The sequence below is a fragment of the Ahaetulla prasina genome, chromosome 9 (genome assembly GCF_028640845.1).
Source record: "Ahaetulla prasina isolate Xishuangbanna chromosome 9, ASM2864084v1, whole genome shotgun sequence".
Classification (NCBI taxonomy): Eukaryota; Metazoa; Chordata; class Lepidosauria; order Squamata; family Colubridae; genus Ahaetulla; species Ahaetulla prasina.
This window is the reverse complement of record NC_080547.1, coordinates 11,575,467-11,596,525: the sequence shown is the minus strand read 5'-3', so window position 1 is coordinate 11,596,525 and position 21,059 is coordinate 11,575,467. Positions and strand designations below refer to the sequence as shown.

The 21,059-nt window shown below is 47.3% G+C and overlaps 1 protein-coding gene across 1 annotated transcript; it reads left to right on the top strand.

The window, feature by feature from the left end:
- Nucleotides 1-1,762: 1,762 nt before the first annotated feature.
- On the top strand, nt 1,763-20,098 carry MFRP (membrane frizzled-related protein). Its single transcript, XM_058194976.1, has 12 exons — nt 1,763-2,064; nt 3,230-3,361; nt 5,323-5,472; nt 6,716-6,944; nt 8,366-8,496; nt 10,845-10,970; nt 11,112-11,188; nt 11,975-12,123; nt 12,671-12,801; nt 17,393-17,527; nt 17,864-17,994; nt 18,503-20,098. The coding sequence occupies exons 1-12, from the start codon at nt 1,899-1,901 to the stop codon at nt 18,725-18,727; spliced, it is 1,782 nt and encodes a 593-aa protein (XP_058050959.1). The 5' UTR covers nt 1,763-1,898; the 3' UTR covers nt 18,728-20,098.
- The last annotated feature ends 961 nt before the right edge of the window (nt 20,099-21,059 follow it).

Here is a 21,059-nt window from a genome sequence, read left to right as displayed (position 1 = left end):
CCATAATTCTGACAGGGATAAAAAGCCAATTTGGTCTGGTCCAGTCCAAGCTAGAAACCAGAAGACAGTGAGTTCTAGTGCTGCCTAAGGCACAAAAGCTAGATGGGTGATTTGGGCCAGTCACCAAGAGACGGTGAGTTCTAGTCCCAACTTACTCCCATTTTAGGCATGAAAATCCAGTTGGGTGACTTTGGGCCAGGAGATGTGAATTCTAGTCCCATTTTAGGCATGAAAATCCAGTTGGGTGACTTTGAGCTGATCACCAGGAGGCGTGAATTCTAGTCCCATTTTAGGCATGAAAATCCAGTTGGGCAGTCTTGGGCCAATCACTAGGAGACTGTGAGTTCTAGTCCCACCTTAGCCACGAAAGCCGGCTGGGGGACTTCAAGCTGATCACTCTTTCTCAGCCCAACTCACCTTACAGGGTTGTTGTAGGGCTAATAAGAAGAGGAAGTTGTATTAGATATGTTTGCCACCATGAATTATTTATAAAAATAATAAAAGTTGGGATATAAATGGATAGACCAACAGATGTCCAGACAAACAATAATCCTACAAGCCCTCTTTGTAAGGTGATGCCACAAATATTGCTACATTGGAAGGTGTCCAACTTAGTTATCAGCTGTTTGCAACAGATCTTTGCCCCTTAAGGGCTGAGTTTACTGGGGGGGAAATGAGAATTTGCTTGCTCCCTCCATGACTCCTTTGGAAAAGCAGTGATCCCACTGACCAAGAATGTAGGAGAGGATCCAGCACGTTCCCCTTCTTGGCAAGCCAGGTTATCATGGCTCGAGACATATCAGATGACCGTCACTCTGTCAAGGACCTTGGAATACTCATTTCTAAAGATCTAAGTGCCCACTGTAACAACATTGCCAAAAAGGCACTAAGAGTTGATAACCTAATCTTGCATAGCTTCTTCTCTGGTAATATTGTATTAACTAGAGCATACAAAACCTTTGCCAGACCAATTCTTGAATAAAGCTCATCTGCCTGGAACCCACACTGCATATCGGACATAAATACAATCAAGAGAGTCCAGAGATATTTCACAAGAAGAGTCCTCCACTCCTCTGCTCACAATAAAATACCTTATGCCACAGACTCCAAATTTTGGGCTTAGACAATTTAGAACTACGCCGACTTCAGTCTGACCTAAGCATAGTACATAAAATTATCTACCACAATATCCTACCTGTCAATGACTACTTCAGCTTCAACCACAACAATCCACAAGTAAATAATAGATACAAACTCAAGGGAAACCGCTCCAAACTCGATTGCAGAAAATACGACTTCAGCAACAGAGTGGTCAATGCCTGGAATGCACTACCTGACTCTGTGGTTTCTTCCCCAAACCCCCAAAACTTTAACCTTAGACTGTCTACTGTTGATCTCACCCCATTCCTAAGAGGTCTGTAAGGGGCGTGCATGAGTGCACCTGCGTGCCTACCGTCCCTGTCCTAATATTCCTTTTTTACTTACTCTTTTCATGTATACAAATTTTGTTTATACTTTTACCTGTTATCTTAGATATGATTGACAAAAATAAATAAATAAATAAATCAGTCTGTCCAACTTAAGATAAGAGGCAGAAGTATGAGCTCGACTGACCCCTGCTCTTTTTCTGCAGCAAAACGGATTTTCTGGCTTAGCAACCAAAGTTTCCAAACTTTTAACCCTTCCAAGCCAGAACGTGGTTAGTGCTGTGCAGGATTTTCTTTCTGGCTTTTTCCAATTACTCAGTGAGTTTAATTGACATTTTGCGGGCTGTTCGGTCCCAAAGTGTGTTTTTATTATGTGAAGGGATTGGCCAAAATGCCAAAGCCAATTTGCAAGAAAAACGGAGGGTTACTTAAAAGAGCGAGGAAGCTTATAGGAGACCCGTTAGATTCAAAATGCTTTGTTTTCTATGCCCCCAGGAGACCGTTATGTTGTCTTTGCCACCGAATGTGCTGAGGGAATTCTCCAACCCTGTGTTTGAGGAGGACAGTGAGACGCTGACCCAGAACCAGCTGGAAGAGGAGAAGGGCAGTGATGTTAAACTCGCCGCCAATGGATTTGGTATCGATAAGTCCATGTTTTGGAGGGGCACTAAGATGGTACAACAGTACCAGCAGGATGGGGAGAGTCAGTTTGGTGTGAAAGTGAAGAGGCTGGTCTAGAAAACCAAGAGGCGATGAGTTCAAGTCTTCTTGAGCCCAACCCACCATGCCAGGGAGTTGTTAGGCATTATGAATCTGGCCTTGAGTTGTACTAAAGCAAGGATGGGATAGAAATCTCTTAAGGTTAATAGTTAAGAGAGGTGATGGTTGGGTGGTGTATCATTTCAGGGTCGTTAGCTCACGTTTCTAACTTAACGGTGGTTCCACAGCTTGGTGCTTTTCAGGTTCAGGATAGACTCCAACTTCCATCTCTCGGAGATGGAAGAATTCAGAGCTATGCTAGCCAGGGGGATTGTGGGAATTGGTCCGCGTGATTGATAAACATGGGAGCTGAAATCCAGCAGGCAGGCAGGCAGGGAAGGGAAGGGAAGGGAAGGGAAGGGAAGGGAAGGGAAGGGAAGGGAAGGAAGGAAGGAAGGAAGGAAGGAAGGAAGGAAGGAAGGAGAAAGAGATAGGAGGGAGGGAGGGAGGGAGGGAAGGGAGGAGGGAGGGAGGAAGGAAGGAAGGAAGGAAGGAAGGAAGGAGATAAGAAGGAGGGAGGAGGGAGGAAGGAGAGATAAGGAGAAGGAAGGAAGGAAGAAGGAAGGAAGGAAGGAAGGAAGGAAGGAAGGAAGGAAGGAAGGAAGGAAGGAAGGAGAAAGATAGGAGGGAAGGGAGGGAAGGAGAGATAAGGAAAAGGAAGGAAGGAAGGAAGGAAGGAAGGAAGGAAGGAAGGAAGGAGAGATAAGGAGAAGGAAGGAAGGAAGGAAGAAAAGAAGGAGAAAGGAGGGAAGGGAGGGAAGGAGAGATAAGGAGAAGGAAGGAAGGAAGGAAGGAAGGAAGGAAGGAAGGAAGGAAGGAAGGAAGGAAGGAAGGAAGGAAGGATCTCCAAGTTCAGCAAGATTGACTAACCGTCGCCCTATTTAGAGCAACATGTGAAAAGTCTTCTGCTCCAGTCTCTCTGCCAGAGATCCTTGGTGGGGCTATCACAAGAGGTCATCGGAACAGCTAGGGAGGGAGTGGGAGGTCGACCTACTGATGGCTAGGGGTACCAGGATAGCCAGTCTGCTTCTCCTACCCTGCAGCTCAGCAAGTGCGAGAGGCAGCCAGCAAGAAATTCCAGCCAGACTGCAAATTTTCCTGGCTTTGTGTGACCGTCCTGAGCCTTCTGCTCCTCCTCCTCCTGGCCTTGCTTGTGGGCATCCTGGTCACCTACCGTAAGTTCTGGATTGAGGGGTGGGGTCTTGGAGGGACATTCCTGCAATTGAAGCCCATCCTGGGCCAATACGGGCTTGTTTTGGGGAAAGCCGGTGGTGGCCACCATGATGGCTGCCTGAAGCTACGTGGGCAACAAAGGCAGGGCATCTGGGCTGGGTCTGCCCTTTGCTCCTTTCGCGTTAATAAGACCCCCCCCCAAAGATCATGCACTTTAATTCTAAGAAGCCAACATTCTTGAACACACAAGATGAATTTATTTTCAGGCCCAAAGAGGCTGAAAAAGCCATGTCAGCAGCTACATGGAAAGATGTTCATCAGACCTTCTGGTGGACCTCAGTCTTGAAGAGCCATCCTTGCTTCACCTTGTGTGACCCTAGGGGTGAAGTTCTAAGCCAATGTTTCTCAACCTTGGCAGCTTGATGTTGTGACCTAGGCTCACTTAGGCATGAAAGACACGCTTAAAAACAACCCTGTTTTATTATAACAGCTGGGAATTACTTCATTTTCAGCTTAGTCCAAATTAATTCCAAAACAAAGTCCTTCAGAAAAAGTCCTTCAGCCTTATCACAAACCTTTGTCTTCTTTGGCACCCTGCCAAAGGCTTTTCTTGGCAAAGCCCCAGAAACAAGAGGTGCCGACTGGAACTAATGTAGCAACGTTGTTTTCCTACAAAGAGCCAAGAGGCATTGCTGCTCTTTTAAACTTTATGGGAGGGGCCAATCATCTCCTGGCCTTACTCCCAAGTCATCCTTTTTGCTTTAGCTGCTCTTGCCTTCTGGCACCTCTTCACACGCGTGCACTAGGAACAGGCTCCTCCTGTTCCTCTGCCTCTCTGCTGTCCGTGCATCACTCCCAGATGGCCCTGGCCCCATCTCTGCCTCTGACGCAGAGCTCTTGTCCGGGCTTTCCCCTGACTCCAGGACTGGCCCATTGTCCTCGCCAACCTTCTCACTGTCTGACTCCACTGCCAGCTCCGCAGGCTGCTGGTGGACCACAACACTTGAAGATGGGTGGACATCAATTCCCAGAATTCCCCAGATATCCATCAGACCTTCTGGTGGACCTCAGTCTTCAAGAGCCAGCCTTGCTTCATCCATCCCATACGGCTGAAGCTCTAAGCCAATGTTTCTCAACCTTGGCAGCTTGAAGATGGGTGGTCTTCAACAGCTTGAAGTCCACTCATCTTCAAGCTGCTAAGGTTGAGAGATACTGCTCTAAGCGATGGACCTGGGGTCTTCCCATAATAACTCCTTTTTCCATTAGCCACCCAGCTGAAGTGGGTGGGAGCTGAACTGGGAGAATGGGACTGGGACTGGGAAGATGACATGACTGGATCAATGGGACACCCACACCCACACCCATTACCTTCTCGACTACAATCCCGCCTCCCCATAGGCTGGACTCCTGTTTGCAGATAGTGGGGTGGGATTGACCTGGCAAAGAGTGTAATTTTGGGGGGCGAATTGGTGTCTCAGTGTGATTAATCTCTCCAAAAGCTTAAATCCCAGGTATTATTTCTTGTTCTTTAATTTTTTTTTTTTTTTGAAGGCACATTTTGACTTTCAGGAGTCGTGTAAAGCAGTGATGGGTTTCAAAAAATTTTACTACCAGTTCTGTGGTAGTAAAGGACATGGCAGGGGAAGGTTACTGCAAAATCTTCATTCCCTCCCGATCAACTGGGACTCAGGAGGCAGAGAATAGATGGGGGCGGAGCCAGTCAGAATTTTTCCCACCGGTTCTCCAAACGACTCAAAATTTCTGCTACCGGTTCTCCCGAACTGGTCAGAACCCTCCTCTGTTATAGAGGAACCAGGCTCAAAAAAGGCAGGGAGGGGGTGAGAACTGAGGGATGGAGCTTTCGAGACTATTTTATTTATTTATTTTCCTAATTTGGGTGTCTTTATTCTTTTCCTGGTCAATTTCTCTCTCTCTTGCTTTTTTTTTTTTTTCCTGGAGGCAGAGCTAAAGCCCCCTCCTCAAAGCAAGCCCACCCTTGGGCACAACATCGCCAACGCCACCTTTGCTTCGGTCAGGAGGACTTCTTGGGACCCCATCTCCACCACTGCTCCATCTCAGCAAGAGCTGCAGGAAACCACAAAACCAGGGCCCGGTGAGTACCGGTTACTGCTGAGGCTGTTTCTCTTAACCTGGTTTCTCTGATTTGGGGATTGTGACTGTGGTGGTCTTCGACAGATGCTGGACCTCATGGTGTCCAGCTGCTACCTGAGAGCTTACAACAAGAGGAAAGGCAGACTTTGTCTACCTAACAAATATTGTGCTTCATTGGGTAAACAGCCTAGAAACCGCCCTGAGTCCTTTGGGAGATAGGGCGGTATATAAATATAAACAATAAATAAATAAATAAATAAATAGATGTCAGGGTTCCGAGGGATGCCCTAATTAAATCATGAGCAAATAACACCTCTGGCTGGCCCCAGAGTGGGTTGGGAATGGGGATTTTGCAGTATCCTTCCCCCAGGAGTGGGAATGGGGATTTGGCAGTATCCTTCCACTGGAGTGAGAAGGGAATGTGGATTTGGCAGTATCCTTCCCCTAAGAGTGGGAAGGGAATGGGGATTTTGAAGTATCCTTTCCCCCGGAGTGGGGAGGGAATGGGGATTTGGCAGTATCCTTCCCCTAAGAGTGGGCTGGGAATGGGGATTTTGCCATATCCTTCCCCTAAGAGTGGGAAGGGAATGGGGATTTTGAAGTATCCTTCCCCCCCGGAGTGGGGAGGGAATGGGGATTTGGCAGTATCCTTCCATTGGAGTGAGAAGGGAGTGGGGATTTGGCAGTATCCTTCCCCTAAGAGTGGGAAGGGAATGGGGATTTTGAAGTATCCTTCCCCCTGGAGTGGGGAGGGAATGGGGATTTGGCAGTATCCTTCCACTGGAGTGGGAAGGGAATGGGGATTTGGCAGTATCCTTCCCCTAAGAGTGGGCTGGGAATGGGGATTTTGAAGTATCCTTCCCCCCGTAGTGGGGAGGGAATGGGGATTTTGCAGCATCCTTCCCCCAGGAGCCGGGAGGGAATGGGGATTTTGCAGTATCCTTCCCCTAAGAGTGGGCTGGGAATGGGGATTCTGAAGTATCCTTCCCCCCGGAGTGGGGAGGGAATGGGGATTTGGCAGTATCCTTCTCGCAGGAGCGGGGAGGGAATGGGGATTTGGCAGTATCCTTCCCCCAGGAGCGGGGAGGGAATGGGGATTTGGCAGTATCCTTTCCCTGTCATGCCCGCAGAACCGGAAGTAAAAAAAAAAATTGGATTTCACCACCGAGCTGCCAACCCAGCTGCTCTAATTCACATTTGCTTCTCTGAAGAGTTGTTTCGTTCTCTGCCTTCTTCTTGCGTAGTGTGTGGAGGTGAACTTGGAGGCCGCGAGGGCACCTTCAGCTCTCCCAACTACCCCGATCCCTACCCACCTAACGTCCTCTGCCACTGGCACATCCAAGTGAAGTTGGGGATGGTGATTCAGCTGAAAATAGAAACCTTGGATGTGGAGGCCTCGGATCTGTGCTTCTATGACCGGCTGGAGATCTACGAGGAGTCAGATAGTCTCTCCCTTTGGGATGGGAGTACCAGGTAGGTAGCATGCCTTGGAGAAGAGAAGGCCTGGGCCTCTCTGTGTGTCTACACACGTGTTGAGCTGCTAGCCTCCAAGATGGGATGGATTTTAGCTTTCCTGGATCCCCCATCCAGACGACTGGGACAAGCCAACATCCAGAAAGTAACCTGCATTTTAACTGCTTCACCATTGAATTGGATAAAAGCAAGGCCGAAAGGTAACCAAGTTGGATAAACGCTAAGGGAGATTGTTTCTTCTCACCACCATGGTCCCCTGGTGGCGAGAGTTGGAAATGTTTCCTTACTTATTGATTTGTTCGTTTTATTTTTATACCGTCCAATCCAGGGGTGAAATCCAGCAGGTTCTGACAGGTTCTGGAGAACCGGTAGTGGAAATTTGGAGCAGTTCGGAGAACCGGTAGTGGAAATTTGGAGTAGTTCAGAGAAACCGGCAAATACCACCTCTGGCTGGCCCCCAGAGTGGGGTGGGAATGGAGATTTTGCAATATCCTTCCCCTGCCATGCCCACCAAGCCACACCACGCCCACCAAGCCATGCCCACAGAACTGGTAGTAAAAAAAATGAATTTCACCACTGGTCCAATCCACCAAGAGCTACTCAAATTCTATCAGACTAATAAGAGGTTCAGACTAATGAACCTCCATGTCAGTTGTTTCAGGTGGATGTCTTAATCTTTCAAAAAAAAATTTTATTTGCATTTATATCCCGCCCTTCTCCGAAGACTCAGGGCGGCTTACACTGTGTCAAGCAATAGTCTTCATCCTATTTGTATATTATATACAAAGTCAACTTATTGCCCCCAACAATCTGGGTCCTCATTTTACCTACCTTATAAAGGATGGAAGGCTGAGTCAACCTTGGGCCTGGGGGGACTTGAACCTGCAGTAATTGCAAGCCGCTGCTGTTAATAACAGACTGTCTTAGCAGTCTGAGCCACCAGAGGCCCGGCTCAGTATTACATTTCCGTATTCTGCTTTTGAACCTTGTAAATCCCTCTAGGAGGATAGTTTTTAATCGGTTAAAAAACAAACGGCAAACACGTTGACATGATCAATGATCCAGTTCAACATTTCAATTCAGTTTGGTGTTGCCTGCTCAGTCCTAAAATTTCACCCTGCTTCCCAGCTGAGAATATTTGACGGATGGGTGATCAGACCTCAAACTGTCAAAGTGGAAATGTTAAGTCGTTAAGTGAAGTGGTCACTAATTGAAACCACAACCATGCTTAGGATCTAAATTTCAGCTTTGCTGAACTGATCTGTGAAGGATTGGTCGTTGTGACGTTATTTTTTCAATACTGTCACCACTGCGAATGGTCACTAAATGAGGACTGCTGTAGATCTCTCTCCAGGGGGAAGTGTGTGTGGGGGGGTGTTCCACAGCTCCTTGCTCCCTTGCTTACGTGGCGACTTTTACAGGTACTGTGGCACTGTAGCCCCAGCGACTATCAACACCAACTCTAACCAGATAAAAGTTGGTTTTGTGTCCGATGATAATATTGCTCCTTCGGGGTTCACGGCCAGGTACCGGGCCATCCTCCCCAGTGAAAGTAAGTGCCCGCTATTTCTTGAATGGGGATGAATTTGAGGCTGGTGGGAACTTGCTTTTGGGTGGGAGGGTGTTGGGTTTTTTAACATGGTACCCAGGGATCATGTTAGAACCGGTTCGGACAAACCGGATGTAAATTCTAATCTGGTTTGCCGAACCAGTAGTTACAACAACTGGCTGATCCCGCCCAGCCCGCCCCACCCCTCCCAGGAGTCTCCACGTGGCCCATTTTGGATGCCAGGTAAGTGCGGGGACTATGCAGAGGCTCTGGGTGTGGGAAAAATGGGCCTACCGGAAGTCTGGAAATGGGCCTGTTTCCGGATTCCGGAGGGCCTCCGATGCCTGGGGGAGGCGATTTTTGCACTCCTGGAGGCTCGAGGAAAGCCTCCAGAGCCTCAGGAGAGTGAACCTCTCCCCCTTTGGTGCGGGAGGCCAAGTAGGCCATGCCCCCATGGCCTTGGCCACCTAGCAACCGGGCAGTGAACCGGTTGTCAAATTTTTCAATCCCAGCCCTCATGGACCATGGTTTTCTGTCCCTGAAGTAATGGTAAAGACCACGCAACTTCCAATGACCAGGTAGAAGACGACAATATTTCAACCCATAAGTGCGATAACATGGCTCAATATGACCAGGGAATGGGGTTTATAGCTGATCTCTCTCTGCTAATCAAATGGAGGGGGGGAATGGAGGACATATTTTATACATGGTTGTTCTCTCTGAGTTAAGTGTCCTAGAACAGGGGTCTCCAATCTTGGTCCCTTTAAGACTTGTGGACTTCAACTCCCAGAGTCCCTCCTGGCTGAGGAACTCTGGGAGTTGAAGTCCACAAGTCTTAAAGGGACCAAGATTGGAGACCCCTGTCCTAGAACAAAGATCTCCAACCTTGGCTGGCTGATGCATTATCCGAGTTGAAGTCCACAAGTCTCCAAGTTGCCAAAGCTGGAAAGCCCTGTTTTAAAGTGTTGAGAAGTGAAGATAGAACAGAATAGAGTAACAGAGTTGGAAGGGACCTTGGAGGTCTTCTAGTCCAACCTCCAGCTTACGCAGGAAACCCTACACTACTAATCCAACATCTTCTGAACAACTTCCCTGTTGGAGCACTCACAACCTCTGGAGGCAAATTGTTCCAATGATTAATTCTTCTAACTGTTGGGAAATTTCTCCTTAGTTCTAAGTTGCTTCTCTCCTTGATGAGTTTCCACCCATTGCTTCTTGTCCTGCCCTCAGGTGGTTTGGAGAATAGCTTGACTCCCTCTTCTTTGGGGCAGCCCCTGAGAGATTGGAACATTGCTATCATGTCTCCCCTAGTCCTTCTTCTCATTCAACTAGACACACCCAGTTCCTGCAACTGTTCTTCATATGTTTTAGCCTCCAGTCACCTAATCACCTTGGTTGCTCTTCTCTGCACTCTTTCTAGAGTGCAAAAATGTAAATATATGTTGACCGTCTTGAGGTATCCTCGTATGTTCTGATGTCCGGCTGTACAGCAAAAGTTAGCCTCCTGCCCACAAAACAGCTTAGCATCAGCTTTAAGAAGAGATGTAGACTATTGTGTATCAAATGCATCGTGGTTGGGGATGGAGACTGGAGAAGACGACCTGGGCGCAGGATACACCCATCTCTTCAGATATCAGCTAAGATCTGCCCAAGAGAAGACTGAGTTGTCTCAAGACGAAGACAATGGTTGCCCCCGTATCAACGACCAAATGGGGAAATTGCCTTCACGTTTCGCAGAACGAACATTTGCAATTAGCCCAGCACTGATTTATTACTCACAGTCACGTGGATGCATTGGCTAATTTTATCCTCAGAACATGGGAAAGTTCCAAATTGGTGAAGGAAACAAAAGACAGCTTGCGTGACAGTTTTAAGCTGGCTTAAAATCTTTTTGACATTAGGTAGAATAAAGACTGAGCGTTACATGAGCATCACGAGTCAAGCAACGACAGGATCGATGCTTTTCTTTCTTTCTTTCTTTCTTTCTTTCTTTCTTTCTTTTTCATCTTCTTCTTCTTCTTCTTCTTTTCCTCCTCCTCCTCCTCCTCCTCCTCCTCCTCCTCCTCCATCTTCTTCTCCTCCTCCTTCTCCATCATCTTCTCCTCCTCCTCCTTCTCCATCATCTTCTTCTTCTCCTCCTCCTCATTCTTTTATTCTCTTTTTCTTCTCCTTCTCTTCCTTCTCCTCCCCTTTTTTCCTTGCTTATTCTCCTTCATACTCTTGCAAAGCTACATGTCCCAAAGTATCTTGAAGAAGAAAGGAGCTAAGTCAATTGCAACCAGTTCCAAGGTAGACTGTATTTGATCTGAACCGTTAACTCCTTGACTTCCAGAGGCCTATATTTATTCTAGAGAACTGCTCCTGGGACGAATTCTTCTGTGACCAGGGGCTTTGCCTCCTGCCCGCCTTTGTGTGCGATGGTCACCAGGACTGCCTGGACAATAGAGATGAAGCCAATTGTAGCGCCAAGCGTACAGGTATGGTACCCACACAAGCAGGAAATGTTGCTGTGACTCTGCCTCACATGAGGAGGAGAAATAAAGAGATGGGAGGATATTGCAGGGATAACCAGCAACATAAATCCATGGCCATCTGTGATATCGGTTGTCTTTTTCCAGGTTGTGGTGGGACCTTGACCAGCTTGGAGGGACAGTTCTTCTCCCCAAACTACCCCAAACCATATCCACATCTACAGGTGAGTGAAGACTTTTGAGGGGGCCAAGCTTGGGCCTTGGGGATTCATTCATTCCAGAAGTCCCACCTTCCAGCTCAATCACTGCAGCAGGAAGTGGTATCCCTTTCTGGGGAAGCCTGGCCTTTAAGGATTGGACCTGGCGCTAGATAGATAGATAGATAGATAGATAGATAGATAGATAGATAGATAGATGGATGGATGGATGGATGGATGGATGGATGGATGGATGGATGGATGGATGGATGGATGGATGGATGGATAAGATAAGAGAGAGACAGAGAGAGAGACAGACAGAGAGAGACAGAGACAGAGACAGAGATAGAGATAATAGAGAGGGAGAGGGAGAGAAAAATTTTGAGTCTGAGAAATTTTCACTTGGAAATTTAAACCTTAGTGGTTTTAAAAAATGGGCCTCCTACAAGGATGAAATCTGAGTAAGGGAGGAAAAAACAGCCTCAGGCGCAAGGTCCTGGGGTCATGACAGAACAAGCCCTTCCATCCCAACTATCTTTTGGATGAATTCTTCATGTTCATGCCAATGAAGATGCAAACCAAAAAAAAAAAAAAGAGGCCCAGTTCCCATGATTTTGAGGCCTTTGTCTTCATGCCCCTCTTCCCCCAACCAATGACACGTCCATGTTCAAAGAAATCTAGGGGGCTGCTAGGAGAAAAGGTTTGGGACCCTCTTCCAGATTTTTACCACCCCTGGTGACACCCCTCTTTCTTAGCATGGAGCTCCCCATCTTCCTCTCTTTGCTCGTCTCCTGGACTTCTCTTCTCTTCCAGATTTGCCTCTGGCACATCTCCGTGCCCCTGGACCACGTGATCCAACTGCAATTCTACAACTTCAGCCTCGAGTCCCACGAAGACTGCAATTTTGACTTTGTGGAAGTGTACGACAGTGCTGCCATGGGGGCCAGCAGCCTCATGGGTCGGTAAGGCAGACTCTTGCACACCCACACACCTCTTCTTCTTCTTCTTCTTCTTCTTCTTCCTCTTCTTCTTCTTCTTCTTCTTCTTCTTCTTCTTCTTCTCCTTCTCCTTCTCCTTCTCCTTCTCCTTCCTAGCATATTCCTGCAGGTGCAGGGTCCGCTTTTTGGATCATTAAATGCCACTTTACACGCTCAGCTGCATCTCCATGGCGCAGGACTGCAGCTTGCATATATCTTTGTTGATGGTGTCTTGCCATCTCTGTTTTGGATGCCCGCGAGGTCGCCGGCCATTCTAGTTGGTAGGCAGTCTTGGCCATGGTGGAAGATGCTACTCTTCGGACATGTCCATACCAGCGGAGCCGGTCTTCTCTCATCTTCTCTATAATTGGTGCCACACCAAATTGTTGTTGAATTGGTCAACACACACCCCTGTGCTCCTTGTGGAATAACCCAGGCGGGCATGCTCACTTTGGCTCCAGGTTCTTGGCTGACCCCTAAACTAACTGCCCGACATTTCCAGAACTGAGTTTGACTGCCCTGCTCTCTGCAGGTTCTGCAACTCCAATCCACCTCCTGTGTTGATGTCATCCCAACATGTCATGACTGTCCTGTTTGTGGCTGACGAGGAGATTGTGGACGATGGGTTCTTTGCTATCTACCGTGCCCACAACCTGAGTGAAAGTAGGTAATGGTGGCTCCATCGAAGCTAAACGGTGCAGCTAGTCATCTACTCACCCCTTGCTTGAAATAAGCGGGGTAGACCCAGTGGTGAAATCCAAATTTTTTTACTACAGGTTCTGTGGGCGTGGCTTTGTGGGTGTGGTGTGGCTTTGTGGGTGTGGCTTGGCTTGGTGGGCATGGCAGGGCAAGAATACTGCAAAATCCCCATTCCCGGGTGCAAGATATTGCAAAATCTCCATTCCCATTCCCCACTCTTGGGTCAGCCAGAGGTGGTATTTGCTGGTTCTCTGAAGTGCTCAAAATTTCCATTACCGGTTCTCCAGAACCTGCTGGATTTCACTCCTGGAAGCTAAGCAGGGTTAACGATTGGAGGGGTAGCCGTCCTGGGAAATAAACAAAAAGAAAAACAGAAAGGAAGTGCAGAAAGAAGAGAAGAGAATATTTGACACTCAGGATGGAACATTGACGTCCTTGATGCTCTCTGAGCTTGGTAGTTTCTTGCAGATGTTACATTATCCAACTAGGTAACTTCATCTAGCGCTAGACAGGGGGTGGGTTACTCTCTGTTTATATATCATAAGTTCAGAGGTGGGTTTCAAAGATTTTTACCTCCGGTTCACCGCGCGCATGGATGCTCGCTTCACACACATGCATGCCTTCCGTGCATACGCCTGGCCTTCCATGCAAGTGCTTTGCTTGTACGCGTGCCTTCCGCGCATGTGCCCAGCCTCGAAAACATGGCTAAATAAAACAACATAGCGCCAGCGCGGTTCGGCAGGCCCACCCATGATCTCTGCTACCGGTTTGCCCGAACCGGTACGAACTGGCTGAATACCACAGTCAGTATTGGTGGGAATATTGGTTTCTTCTGGGGTCTGAAGCTTGGTTGTTTTCTTGCAGACGTTTCATGATCCAACTAGGGAACAGTATCAGTGCACCGATGATGTTCCTTAGTTGAGCCATGAAACATCTGCAAGAGAACAACCAAGCTCCGAGAGCACCAAAGGTCCTCCTCCTTCCCCCTCCTCTCCCTCGATAAATTGTTCAGGTGACCCAGCCAAGGAGAGAAAGGCTGAACTTGATCCAGGTCTCATGAGGAGCGTTGCGGTCGCTTGTTCGCAAGCTCTGTTCTTTCGGAGATGGAACACAGTTTTGGTTTCTCGATTCCTGTAATTATGGTTCCATTTTCCCAGGCAAACTGAAAAAGACCTTTTGAGAAGTCCTCCTCCCCGTCCCCAAGTGTGTGGGGTTGTGTTTATGTAAGCAGAAAGACTGCGTATCCAATTACATAATTGGATAGAAAGACAGACACATCCATGTTTCACAATCTTGGAAACTTTTTAATGATGTGTGGACTTTAGTTCCCAGCCTTGCTGGCTGAGGAGTTCTGGGAGTTGGGAGCCCCACACCCCTTAAAGTGGCCAAGGGTTGAGGATAATGGTGCAAATTTTTGACACAGACGTTGCACGATCTCAAAAGCACCAAAAGCCCTCTCCAATTCTCAGCAGGCTTTTCGAACTGATCTCACCACGTTGCCTCGTCATCTGCCTTCACCCACCATGCCTGCAGTGATACAAAGCCTTCGTTATAAATTACCAAAGGGGTAGCTGAACAACACAGTAAAATGACAAGAAATTATTAACAAGGAAATGACCTAAATTGGTGTCTTCTCTGGTATTCTCCTGATGGTGGTTGCACTTCCTTCTGTTCCCTTTTTTTTTTAAAGCATTGCATAAGTGGACATCCTGTGTCTTCTACTGTATTATTTTTATTTATTTTGTCAAGCACATATAGGATAACAGGTAAAAGTATAAACATAATTTGGATACATGAAAAGAGTAAGTAAAAAAGGAACATTAGGACAGGGACGGTAGGCACACGGGTGCACTTATGCACGCCCCTTACAGACCTCTTAGGAATGGGGTGAGGTCAACAGTAGACAGTCTAAGCTTAAAGTTTTGGGGGTTTGGGGAAGAAACCACGGAGTCAGGAAGTGCATTCCAGCCATTGACCACTCTGTTGCTGAAGTCATATTTTCTGCAATTGAGTTGGGAGTAGTTTACCTTGAGTTTGATCTATTATTTGCTCGTGTATTGTTGTGGTTGAAGCTGAAGCAGTCATTGACAGGCAGGATATTGTGGTAAATTTTATGTACTATGCTTAGGTCAGACTGAAGTTGGCGTATTTCTAAGTTGTCTAAGCCCAAAATTTGGAGCCTGGTGGCGTAAGGTATTTTATTGTGGATAAAGGAATGGAGGACTTGTCTCATGAAATATCTCTGGACTCTCCCGATTGTACTTGTGTCTAATATGCAGTGTGGGTTCCAGACAGTTGAGCTGTATTCAAGGATCGGTCTAGCAAATGTTTTGTATGGTCTAGTTAGTAGTACAATATTACCAGAGAAGAAGCTACGCAAGTTTAACAACTCTTAATGCCTATTTGGCAATGTTATTACAGTGGCCTCTGGCACTTAGATCTTTAGAAATGAATAATCCAAGGTCCTTGATAGAGTGAGTGTCGTCTACAAGATCATTTCCATCTAATTTGTATTTTATGTTTTTCTCATTCGTCATCTTCAGGCTTCAGCTTCGTGCTTCTGGGAGCAATGTGTGATTGCAGCTGTTTCTTCCTTTTAATATAGTAGAAGACAACAGGATGTCCACTTATGCAATGCTTAAAAAAAAAAAAAGAACAAAAAAGGAAGAAACAGCTGCAATCACACATTGCTCCCAGAAGCACGAAGCTGAAGCCTGAAGATGACGAATGAGACTTCGTCGAAACGTCGCCAAGACATTTCCAATTTTACGCGGGAGAAAACCCGAATAACCAAAGACCTACATACAAACACCCGCAAAAACCTCAGAAAACACACACACACACACACATATATATATATATATATATATATATATATATATATATATATATATATATATATATATATATATATATATATATATATATATTGCCAATGTGCAAGACAGAGCATTTGTTGGTTGAGATTTGAAGTTGCCAATCTGACACATAGTCAAGGTCTTTTGGAAGGGTAGCTGTAGTTGCATTGTCGGTGGTGTTGAATAGTTTAACATCATCAGCGAAGAGAACACAATTGCTTTTAATATGATCGTAAAGGTCATTTATGTAAAGTATGAAGAGTGTTGGGTCATAGAACGCTGCCGTGGGAAACACCTACAATAAGCGTTGGCAAGAAAGTCACAGCAAAAGTGCTTAAAGGTGCAAGCCACGCGGGTAGGGGATCTAACCGGACAAAATGTTCATGCTTCTGTAAACTGTTGCCTAGAATCTGGCTTTGAAAGATACAAACATTAATTATTAACTTTCACACACGGCCCCTTCACTGGCAGGGCAGGGTTTAAACAGTTAATAAATCACTTAAAGCAAAGCAGTCGGCTTCTGCAGGACCTCAGCCGAGACTAAGGAGATAACAGTCTGGCCTCCATGAATCTCTGACTTCAAATCGATGGATCTAAGTGAAGTGTTGTGAAGGGAACATTTGTCAATTTTTTCCTGGCCAAGCTGGGGTCAACAGGTTGTGCTAAGGCCGAGCTTTCTGCCTGCGCTATTTGCAGCGCATTTTAACAGATATTCTGGTTTGCTTGTTTTTTCAACTGAGGTGGCTTTTTCAAGCAAGGCACAAAAATTATTATTATTATTATTATTATTATTATTATTATTATTATTATTATTATTATTATTATTATTATTATTATTTATTTGATTTTTATACCGCCCTTCTCCCAAAGGACTCAGGGCGGTGTACAGCCAAGTAAAAATTCACTATATACACATTAAAAGAGATTAAAAAAGAACATATTATAAGGTGGCCGAAAATTTAAAACAATTTAAAAACCTTAAAATATAAATAACCCCAATAAAATTTTAATCCAGTACCGCTTGAATAAATAGGTGCGTTTTCAGCTCACGGCGAAAAGTCCGAAGATCAGGCACTTGACGTAAACCAGGGGGAAGTTCATTCCAGAGCGTAGGAGCTCCAACAGAGAAGGCCCTTCCCCTGGGGGCCGCCAACCGACATTGCTTGGTGGACGGCACCCTGAGAAGGCCCTCTCTGTGTGAGCGTACGGGTCGGTGGGAGGCAAAAGGTAACAGCAGGCGGTCCCGTAAGTACCCGGGTCCTAAGCCATGGAGCGCTTTAAAGGTGGTAACCAAAATCTTAAAGCGCACCCGAAAGACCACAGGGAGCCAGTGCAAACTGCGCTGGGATTTGTTTTGGGAACCTCTGGCTTCAAAGAAAAAGGCCAGAAATACAATGTGGGCAGAGTAGGCATCTTCACCATCTTAAGGAGTGCTCCTCAACCTTGGTAGCTTGAAGATTGAGGGACTTCAATGCCAAGTGGACATCTTCACCAACTTAAACAATGTTTCTCAACCTTGGCAGCTTGAAGATGGGTGGACTTCAACCCTCAGAATTCCCCAGCCAGCTCTGAACTCTGAGACTTGAACTCCAAACCATCTTCAAGCTGCCGAGGTTGAGAAATGCTGACCTTGAAAGTCCAAGGAATTCTTTTCTCTAAATTCTTCTCTCTTTTCCCTGCCCATCATCCCGTGCAAGAAACATGTGGACCTCTAGAATTTGTCTGTGGAAATGGCGAGTGTGTGGCCCAGGAGTTTGTGTGTGACAGCTGGAGGAACTGTCCGGATGGAAGTGATGAAGTTAACTGTACCAGCATTTCTTCCACATCAGTGGGTGAGTAATGTCCGCTTACATGGACCAAGCCGCCTTCATTGGCCAATTGGCAGAACTACGCATCGCAACGTCCACAGTTCAGACCTCACCTCTGATCTCAACCAACTTCCTAGGTGGGTCAACTACACTCTCTCACCCATCCAGCCCCAACCCACCATCCTCCTTTTGCTCCTTCAGCTGGCTGGTCCCATGTCATTGAGAAAAACCAACCTGAGGCACCAATAGGAGACCGGATGTGTGAATTCTGGAGAACAACAAAAGCAGAGAGGCAACTTAACTCTTTACAGTTGTATTCTGGTCAGTCTCTGAGATGTTTTTCTTCTCTCCCACCACTAGCAGAGGCTTCCTGTGAACCCATAAAGATAGAAATGTGCCAAGGTCTCAGCTACAATTCCACCTCCTTCCCCAACATCTGGCTGATGATCCCCCATCAACAGAGTGCTGAGGAGCTGCTTCAAGACTACATGGTGAGGCTGAGGACAGATGTGAGGCTGGCAGGAGGGCAGAGAGAGGGGGAAAGGGGGTGGGATTAGCCCTTGGAAAGAAACTCATGATCTCCGCAGAGTGGGAGTTGCATGGAAAGCAAATCCTTGTCAACTTTCATCCCTGTCAACACATGGACAATTGAAGATCAGGAAACAAGGCAGAGGTGCGTTTCAGCAGGTTCTGAACAGTTCTGGAGAACCGGTAGTGGAAATTTTGAGTAGTTGGGAGAAGCAGTAGTAAAAATTCTGTCTGGCCCTGCCCCCATCTATTCTCTGCCTCCCGAGTCCCAGCTGATCAGGAGGAAATGGGGATTTTGCTCGAATGGATGACCTCTAGGGAACCTAACTCTCTTCTTCAGCGAATTGCGCGGTAGCGTTCGTCCCTCGAGAAGGCGGCCCAGCTGGTGACATAAGTAGAAAGCTCAGACCTGCAATGCAAGGAATTTCTACATTCCCAGTCTCTGACTGAGCCCAGCCCCCTCTTTTTCAGGTGCTGCGGGACCTCAGGTGCTACCCTTACCTGCGTTTGCTGATCTGCGGCCTCTTTGTCCCCAAGTGCATTCCGGAAGGGGGCACCTTGCAGCCCTGCCGCTCTGTGTGTCTGGGGGCGGAGGAGCACTGCCGAAAGCCCCTGGCCCGCTTGGACATCCTCTGGCCTTTGAACTGCAGCATTCTGCCTGACTCCACCAACCCTCTGGAGTGCTTCTTGCCTTGAGGGCCTCCACCCACCCAGTGCCCAGACCAGAAGGAAGGAGGGAGGGAGGACCAGTTGGAGGCAACCGGAAATCTCAGTCCAAAAGATCCTTTGATCTGTTCATCTCTCAGCAAGCCGTTACCGGTTGTGCCCTGAAAAATATATCCGGGGAATCGCTCCCAAAGTCTCCTCCGTTGACTCTCCTTCTGGGCCCTCCTTCTGTCTCTATCGAATTAAAGATTGCAGACAGATCGAGGATCTCTCTGTCCTAGCATCCTAGATTGTGGAGTTGGAAGGGATCTCAAAGGTCATCCAACTGAACTTCCACTTAAGTCATCTCCGACAGATCGTCCGTCCATCTTCTGAAGATCTGTGAGCTGTGGAGAACCCAACACTTCGTGGGCCCAGCCTTTTCCATTAGCTGAGGGTGATGCAATCGGAAAGTCCCTCTGGGTCTCAACTCCCGCTGATTCTGCAGGCATTATCTGTGACATGTAGTTGGCGAAACCGAGAATCTTCTAGGAGGGTTCTTCCATCTTCCCAGCCTCGCTTGAAGCCCGATGTCCAACGATGGGCTGAGTTTGACTCTGCTTAGCTCTTTCCAAGCCAGAGAGCCTCCCTCTGAAGAGGCTTCCACTTCGATTGCGCTTTATAAACCCACTTAAACGTAATAATAATAAAATAAGAATAATTAAAACGTCACAGGGTCTTCTGGCATCGGGAAATCAATCCTTAGCGCAGGGGGTGTCAACCCTCGGGAGGGCTCCCTTTTGACCGGCAGAGGGTTGCAGGAGGCTGTGGCAGCCGAAAACGGAGCTCAGGAGCCTGTTTTCACTTACAGAAGCATCGCAGGCCGGTCCTTCGCTGTTTCCAGGGCGGCCCTGTGGGCCATATCTAACTACCGCACAGGCCGGATCCAGCCCCCGGGCCTTGAGTTTGACACCCCTGCCTTAGCGGATCCCTTTAAAACCCAGTTTAAAAACTAAACACCCAACAAAAAACTTGTTATTTGAAGGAAAGCCGAATCTGTACAGCCTCTGCAGAATCGAGCCCAAAGGAACCACATTTGCTTCCTTTTGCAAAAAAAAAAAAAAAATATTTCCCCATGTCAAGAGAGCTTCTCGTCTCCTTCCTGGTCAATGGGTGGGATGGTTCCTGCTTGAACTGACTTACCCCCGTCTGGTGTGTCTCCTCTGATCTCAGCAGAAGAACAACACACACCCATCTGGGAAGCACACACAGATACACACACTCCACAGCAGGGAGGGGTTTCATGGAGACGGCTGGCGCAGAGCAGCGTCTGCAATGGTTAGCTAGCGGGTGACCTCATCCAGATGTGATGGAAAACACGCAGAACTTCTCCTGATTGCCACATGTGGCTGAATTCTTTTTTTTTAAAAAAAAATGTGGCCAACTGGTCCCGGCTGCCGATAGTGGAACACGTGCATGCGTGATGTACAGTGGCACACATGTGACACTATGTCCGATGTGCCAGCCGGCAAGCGGTGTAGATTTTATTTCATAGCTTAAGGGGAGAAAAAGTCCAGATGTTCTTCATTCAGACAAGGACAAATGAATGACTTCCAGGTGTCCTGAAAGAGGATGGCAGCAGCATCCAAGCAGCACATTATGCGCTGACAGAGCTATGAAGCCTGGAGAGGTTCAGCGTTTGTCTACTGACAGTTGTTTGGAGGCTGGGGAATAAAACCCCTGGGAACGGGAAGCGGGGAGGGCTGACAGGGTCTTCTGCCCTCTGCAGCATTTACTATCAATTCCACTATGTCAGCTCCTACATAACCGAACATCAGATATTGATTAAAGTAAAGGTAAAGGTTCCCCTCGCGCATACGTGCTAGCCGTTTCCGACTCTAGGGGGCGGTGCTCATCTCTGTTTCAAAGCCGAAGAGCCAACGCTGTCCGAAGACGTCTCCGTGGTCATGTGGCTGCCATGACTCAACACCAAAGGTGCACGGAACGCTGTTCCCTTCCCACCAAAGGTGGTCCCTATTTTTCTACTTGCATTTTTTACGTGCTTTCGAACTGCTAGGTTGGCAGAAACTGGGACAAGTCACAGGAGCTCACCCATTACGCGGCACTAGGGATTCGAACCGCTGAACTGCCGACTTTTCGATCGACAAGCTCGGCGTCTTAGCCACTGAGCTACCGCATCCCTCTAGATATCGATTATTGGCAGTCAAAGAAGGGAGTATGGAAAAATAAGGGTAGTTGTGCCACAGGAGCACCTGATAAAGCAGGTACGCACGCACATACACCCAAGCAAAAATCATTCTTGACACAACCTACATTCAGCAGTTTCCGAGGCTTCATTTCTGTGCTTCCGTTCAGCAGGAAG